Here is an 8264-nt window from a genome sequence, read left to right as displayed (position 1 = left end):
GTGCAATTCGCAATATGGATAACCTTTCAGCTGTTAGAAGGGTAGGAGACAGAGACAAACCTATTAATGATATTCTTGAGTGGTTGTCATCAGTTTTTGGATTTCAGGTAACTTGCACTTGATCCACTTTGTTCAACTTTTGAATATTTTGTGGCTTTGTTGTGTTTCTTTATATTCTTCCCATCTCACCCTTAATGATCCTGTGAAAAAGAGCACAATAAACTTTTTCGACCCATCTCTTTAATTTATCTGAAGTGATAGAAAACTCTAGTCCTGATAAATCCATTGACCATATTATAGCCTCAAAAGGTTTATGACTTGAAACTCATGCCGAAATTATTCGTCTTATACACAAACATGTGTGTGTAACTGTGTATATGTATGTATATATATTTGTGTGTATATGCTTATATATATGGTTTCATCTGCTTATCAAATTATCTACCGGAAATTGAAAAAGATTAAAAGAAAGACCAAAAGAAATCCACCTTCTATTTTTATGTCAAGCAGTGGATAGATAAATGCCAGTATAGCAATAGAAGCTAGATATGTTGTTAATATGATTACTTAACTGACATTCCCTTTTGAATTATTCCTCTTTCTGAATGGGTAGGGGGAGTTTTCTGTAGGCAATTATTGGGTATCTGTATGTTTACAATTGTATGGTATGATTTATGGTAGTTTAGAAGAAGAAGAATTGGAATGAGATAAAAGCGAAAGGTGAAGAAGAAGAAGAATTGGAATGGAGTGCAGATATGTCACAACTGTTTATCGGGAACAAATTCGCCATGGGAAGACACAGTAGGATTTACAGAGGAGTTTATAAGCAGAAAGATGTTGCTGTTAAGCTTATTAGTCAGCCTGAAGAAGATCCCGATTTGGCTTCTATGTTGGAAAAACAGTTCACTTCTGAGGTCGTCTTGTTTTTTCGTCTCAAGCATCCCAATATCATCACTGTAAGTAATATTAGCTTGTTGTTTTCTTAATTATCCTCTCTTGATTATCACATGAGTACATGATATATAACACACATATATGATACACAGATTTTTTAATCATTTTGTACCAAATCATTCGCTATCTATCAACGGTTTAAACAAAGAACCTGCTATATTCAACCTTGCGATCAATAGATTCACATGTTTTGTGATTAAGTTCATGTCCACAGCCAAACTCGCCATTTTTAGATTGTTATTTCCGGTAATATATTGAGAGAATATGTCAAATTCTTTTTTACATAAAAAGTAATATTCAACCAAAGGGTGTGATATCAGGGTTCCAGGTAAATCCTGACCTGCCTAGAGGTCAAGGTTCACTAACTATATTATGCATTTCAAAAAGAAGTAGTAAGTTCTAACTTTGGTGGAGTTGAAGGTGGTTGGCATTTGCCATTTCTTAAATTGTGATAGATTGCAAGATTAAGACCTTTGAGACAGTGCCAGCTGCTTATTCTCATAAGATGGTCCACATAATTTTCCCTGCTTCTTTAGAGTCATTTTTATTAATAATGAACAGAAGACCTCGATCACCCGTTGGAGACAACTAGGATTCGAGATGTTAGCCGTCAATCGGTTGATATATCATGATAATTCATTGGGTGACCCACAAATATAGGGATTAGAACGAAGTTGAATTGTTGTTTGTTTTGTTGTACTAAATAATCTGTCTAAAGACCGATAATAAACTTGAATTCAGACTTTTTTTATTTGCTTACATCACAAAGAAAGTTTAGATTCTGCGATTGACATGGATATTATTCCCTCATGTCAAAAGAGAAGATGACTATTCTTCGAAAATCTACTTCTTGGTGAAGATATGTGTGTAAAAGTAGCAGATTTTGGTATCTCGTGTTTAGAATCTCAATGTGGCAGTGCAAAGGGATTTACGGGTACTTATCGTTGGATGGCACCAGAAATGATCGAAGAACTGAAACACACAAAGAAAATTGATGTCTACAGTTTCGCAGTTGTCTTGTGGGAGCTTTTAACTGCGTTGACACCATTTGACGATATGACTCCGGAACAGGCTGCATTTGCAGTATGCCAAAAGGTATCATCTTCAATCATATTACTCTACGATGTTAATTTTAAATTTTACATATATACGTTTGAGAATATGTGGAACCCCTGATATACTCTCCAACAGAGCCTTTGAGGAGAGAAGGGAGGTTCCAACATAGACAAAGGAGAATGGTCCAAGTCTAGCCAATGTGGGATTTTAACATGCCCCCTCGAATGGAGACTAGAGGGACACATATTGTCCAAGAGTGTCGAGAGGGGCCTAGACATGTGAGGGGCTAAACTAGTAAAGATGCCCAGAGTGTTGAATCTTTAGAGTGGTAGATCTTGGCTCTGAGTTTTGTTTACAGGTAGATCTTTCTCTTTACTAAAATTGCGAACAAATTACTGATTTCGAAGATTATTGAATATTTACAGGTAACGGAGTTGAGAGAGAAGTTGTCAAGGGTAGAAGAGGAACTCGAGACCGAACGGAAGAATAGGGCAAATTTGGAGGCCAGACAAGCTGCCTCAGCAGCTGAACAGGCCAGACAAGCTGCTGCGTTTATGCGGCAGTCAGGATACGTTTTCTCACCTCCCCCAGATCCCGATAGTTAGATTGTATGTAATCGAAGATTAAATTGTATGAATTGAATATTTTAAATTGTATGAATCCATATTTTAAATCGTATGAATTGGTTACTTTTGTTTACAGATTTGGTTTGTTATATATTATTATTTTCAGGTTTTTTAAAAATAAATACAGGATTTGTGTGTTTTTAAAAAATTTATTTTTTAATTGTTTACAAATTAGCGACGGATTAGCGAGGGAAAATCCATCGCTGAAAGTGCTTGAATTTCCCTCGCAAATCCGTCGCTGAAAGTTCTCTCGCAAATCCGTCGCTGAAAGTTCCCTCGCAAATCCGTCGCTGATAGTTCCCTCGCAAATCCGTCGCTGAAAGTTCCGTCGCAAATCCGTCGCTGAAAGTTCCCTCGCAAATCCGTCGCTGATCCGTCGCTAAATACTTCCCTCGCTGATCCGTCGCTGAAAGTGTCCGTCGCAAATCCGTCGCTGAAAGTGTCCGTCGCAAATCCGTCGCTGATTTCCGTCGCTGATCCGTCGCTGATAGCATTACCTACGACTGTTTGACCGACGGAGTATCAGCGACGGAAATCACTTTCTGCGACGGATCAGCGAGGAAATTTTCCCTCGCTGATACCCAGCATTTTTGTAGTGGGTGCCATCGATGGTGCCATGTTGGATCCGCCCCTGGGTTAGAGGGTTGGTGGTTGTACATGTGTGTATATAATATGTGAATATATAATATCAATTTATTATTTATTCTTTCATATGAGTAAACACAACATAAAAAGACAAAAGAAAGAGTAAGAAAACATAAATAACCTTCATTTGACGAAGACTTTTAAATGGAGTTAAATAAAATGACCACTTTCATATAAAAATTCAAACCACAATGACCATTGTTGTACTTACAAACGTTTTGGGACGTTGTTTGTAATAGAGCTAAACCACACAAGGGCCAAAATTGTAGTTCACTTTGTCTTTTATGAATTTTTAAACGTATATCTTCATCGAGAAAATAGTGTTTTAGGGTGTCGAGAGGATGGATATCTACAACACCCCACCTAACTATAGGAACGAAGCATGTTGTATATTTACTCTAAATATAATTATATTATATATATTAGTGGTTGCTATTCATACTCCATTCACTTATATGCATCTATTTCTTACTTTCTACTTCAACATTATTATTATATCAGTTGTGTATCCGCTACAATGCACCAGAAACCAATAATAAAAATAAATGCAAGGGCTCACTAAAAATCTAAAATTTATAACAAACCAAAATTACGACCTTTTGTCCCTCAGTTAATGAAAAACACTCTATCGTTAGAACACAAGCTAGATATTACTATAATTGGCAAAATTAACATAAAAATCTTGCCCATTATACCTCTCCCACAAAAAGAAATTCAAAATCTCTTGCAATAAAGATGAAAACTTTTTGATAGTTTAGAGACTTTAGAATAACACAACAAAAGAAGAGAGAATCCGTCTACCATATAATTGATGATCATAGTGTGAAGGTAAGGAGGAAATTGTCGAAAAGCTGAAGCTTTAAATGGTGTACATTACGCATCATATGTAGTACCTCTTAAAATCCCAAGATGACTAAAGTGTTGCATTATAAAAGAGTATATACACATTGCTATGGAATTTGTATAGGTTGGTATCCATATCACATAACATGCCACATTTGGCTAGGTAAGCAGAAAGTCCACCCTACACAAGTCACCATCTTCATCTTTCTCACAGGTAATCTTCAATCTTTGTCTTCTATTTTCGTTTTTAATTCCAATTTTTTTGGTTTTTAACTCCAAATTTTCTTGGTGTAAAAGGGTTTATATAACTTGAGGAAATCTTAGATTTTTATCAGAAATAAAAAAAGAATCTTAAGGGTTAACGTCCTCTTGCACATGTTGCCTTACAATTTGTACATGGTTTGAACGATTTGGCTTTGATGTCAACATGCCATAGAGGGTTGCTGCTTGAAAGAATTAGATAGATAGCTATGAAAAAAAAATCTAGATTTATATAGAAGTGGATGAATCATTCAGTGTTTCATTAGTAGACAATCAAACATGGCTTAAGGGGAGATGGTACTTATCTGTTTAACATCATACGCTTTGTTGAGCTTCAGATGGGATTCCGTACGGAATCTCAATATTCTTCGAACTTAGCAATGGATACTACAACAAAATTGGGTTTATAGGACACCTTTAATCTCTAAGCGTCTCAATAGACCGCTTTATAGGACTTAATTTATAGGACTAAAATATAAAGTGTCCTATCTAAAGGTGTTGTAATAAGTTTATATGACGCTTTTGGGCGTCTTAACAAGTTTTTTAGGACATTTTTAATAAAAAGTGTCGCATTAGCAACTTTATATGACATTTTTGAGAAAGTGTCCTATAAACTCAATTTTTTATAGAACATTTGTTTTTATAGGACCGTTTTTCAAATAGTGCCCTATAAAGTTGCTAATGGGACACTTTATGTTAAAAGTGTCATAAAAAACTTATTACGATAGCAAAAAACGTCATATAAACTTATTACAACACCTTTAGATAAGACGCTTTATTTTTTTGGTCCTATAAACTAAGGGGTTGTTTACCAAATCTTACAGGGTAAGTGTTGTCCGGGTAAGAGTGCTGACCCGGGTAAGTGCTATCTCGGTAACTAAGTGTTGTCCCGGGTAAAATTGTTTACCAAATATTTTTGGTAAGTGCTTACTAAAAATATAATGACCATTATAACCCTATTTGTAATTATATATTGAATAATATATGATTATTTTTGTTATTAATAGTTTAATGGAAGAAAAAAAAACAAAATGTATATTTTAATAAATGCTTACCAATAAAAATAATATCATTTTACTTCTTTTCATATGTTATATGTCAAATAAGACAACAAAATATAATTTTCATACTTCAAATTAAATAGAAAAATATATTAATAGTCGTTCATACTTAAATACAAACGGGATATGAAACGTTAATACCAAAAGAAATTGTTTGTTTTTCATCCTAGATAATAAAAATTAATTTGAAGCATTTGAAAACAGTTGAGTCGCAATCTGATCCCGCTGGTTAGCCATACATCCATTGTCTTGAGAAGCCCCCCATTGTACTTCAACGACTTCTTCTTCAATAACTCCTTCATGTTGCTCTTCCGCAGTAAACATTGTGTTCTCATCATATTGCATAAACAGTTGATCTTGGATATTACATCTTCTTATAAAATTATGGATTGCAAAGCAAGGAACTACTACCTCTATTTGTTTTGGATAAGGATAACAAGCCATTTGCTTAAGAATTGGGAATCTTGCTTTCAAGACGCCATATGCACGTTCAATAATGTTTCTCAGGGTCGTCCCTGGGGGAGGGCGGCACGGGCGCACGCCCAGGGTCTTGTTATTGCTATATATTTTTGTTGGATATTTTTATCAATTTCTGCTACTATTGACTATTGTTATTTGGTTATGTTGTTCTAATTGTTTTTGTTGACTATTGTTATCTATTTTTGCTTCTACATAAAATATTTTACTATTATTTGACAATCAATCTATTGTTCTTATAATTTATGACGTGTTTCATAGTTTTGTGATTAATCAATAATTTTTTCTACTAGATGTCTCTTATATATGTCATGTTTCATAAACTTTTAATCTTAACATCTCATTTTAGTTGAGCAAAAAAAGAAGGAAAATAAAATTTAAATATTTTCATCAATTGTTTGATTTATATATCTTTCATTGAGATTCCACCGCACTACAAGATTCTATTTAAGTACTCAAACAATCATTTGTTGAGCTTGCATTTTATATGTTTAATTCATTATTTATTCTTATTAGATCTCAATGAATCATCTTTTCTTTCATATTCTTATTGATCATTGTCTATTTGTCTAGAAAACCTTGATAATCTTCTTTATTATTGATCTCTCATTGACCCTCATGATTACTTCATTCACACGAATTCTCTTTTTGTATCAAAATAACACATATTTCTTGTTATGAACTAAAAAAATTCTTACTTTTTATAAAAATTTATCAACCATAGTTTTTATACTCTTGGTTTCAAATTACCTAATAAGAAGTACGTAAATTTAAGTAACCACAAGGGTGGTGCCTGTGTGGTTTGAGTTTGGCTCCAAAGGTCAAAAGTGTCTGGAGGTCCCAGGTTCAAATTCAAGAAGAAACAAAACTCCTCTTGTGGCCACGGAGGTTCAAATGCAGTGACTCCGGGTTATCTACAAAGCAGGTAGTTGACCTGGGAATCTGGGATTAGTCGGCTTGCATAACCGGTTGGATATCCAGGTTAATAAAAATAAATTAAGTACTCTCTTATATATATTTATAATAAGATAAATAAGATTACTTTTCTCAGTAAATTATTAGCATTTCTTGTACTCAATTTTATACTATTAAAAGACATTTATTGATTTTTTTTTGTACTTACCGAGAGTCACTACAAGAAAAAGGAGCTTTGACGATGCACATTTTAGTGATGACATGTTTCCACCATAAGTTATAACGACGACATGTTGGTATATACTCTTTCTGATGATAAATAGTCTTTTAGCGACGACAAAAGTCGTTGCTACAAGTCTTGTTTCTTGCAGTGGGCCCTGTTTTTACGTTCGCCCAGGGCCAATAAAATGTCAGGAACGTGCCTGAGTCGTTTCTAAGTTGTGCATGCGCATGGTTGAATTTTTCTTCTTTAGTTACCGCACGTCCACATCGATAATCAGCTAACCAATACCTTTGTCCAACCTGTGGCGACAAATCTCTTCCGTTGGCCCAACCTGTGGTGACAAATCGATGTCCATGGTCCCTTGATTTCATCAATTCAAAATAAAATATAAAAATTAGAAAAAAATTATTAGAGGTTAAAAAGATGATAAAATATAAATTTTATGCCTAGTGGCATAGATTCTACTTCCAACCATCTAAACTTTGATCTTTTTTTTTTTAGGGTGTCCGGGCCAAAGCCCGACTAATCCCCGGCAATTTTGGAAGCTAAACATGGCCCCACTTAAATGTCGCCAACATTCCCCTCCAGGGCTCGAACTTGGGTTCATGACTATGCTATGTCCAAGCCTTTACCACTAGGCTGGAAGGTCTTTGACTAAATTGTGATCTTTGATACTATAAATTAGACAAATTTAACATCTTACATCAACCATAGACACACACCACATCAGGATATTGTCCTTCCCAGGATGAATCCATCAACAGCAAAACATTCAGCCATAACTAATTATCAGAAAAACGTGTAGAACTATATATATATATGGAAAATCTGCAAGGGGTCTAGCAGATTTACAGTTCCATAACAGTAAGTCTGTAAAATCCCTCTTTGGAATAGGATTCTTGCAATAGCTACAAGCGTTAAAGAATCTGAAGATGTCAAGATAAGAGGGTTCTAGTTTGTTTCCTCAGCCCTTGATTCACGACCTGTTCTAAAAATTCTCTCATATGAACCTCTATAGTGAGCTCGTCAAAAAAAATAAGTGTTTTAACAATATAGAATATGAAAATAGGCATTTAAATAGCAAGATTATACATTTGATACTTATATCTGTTGTAAACCAAGTGATAGCATACAAAAACTTACTGTAAATGTGATGATTTTATTCAAGCAATTGAGCTGCCATTTATAGGCTTACAAGGAACA

General features: G+C 34.5%; 1 protein-coding gene across 1 annotated transcript; it reads left to right on the top strand.

Moving 5' to 3' along the window:
- The first annotated feature begins 653 nt into the window (after positions 1-653).
- LOC112517740 (serine/threonine-protein kinase HT1-like) lies at positions 654-2615 on the top strand. The gene is made up of 3 exons (XM_025125119.1): positions 654-956; positions 1804-2049; positions 2436-2615. The coding sequence occupies exons 1-3, from the start codon at positions 756-758 to the stop codon at positions 2613-2615; spliced, it is 627 nt and encodes a 208-aa protein (XP_024980887.1). The 5' UTR covers positions 654-755.
- Positions 2616-8264: the final 5649 nt, after the last annotated feature.

The sequence above is a fragment of the Cynara cardunculus genome (assembly GCF_001531365.2).
Source record: "Cynara cardunculus var. scolymus isolate 2C chromosome LG 9, CcrdV1, whole genome shotgun sequence".
Taxonomy (NCBI): domain Eukaryota; kingdom Viridiplantae; phylum Streptophyta; class Magnoliopsida; order Asterales; family Asteraceae; genus Cynara; species Cynara cardunculus.
The sequence above is the reverse complement of the archived record's forward strand: the minus strand, read 5'-3'. Positions and strand labels throughout refer to the sequence as shown.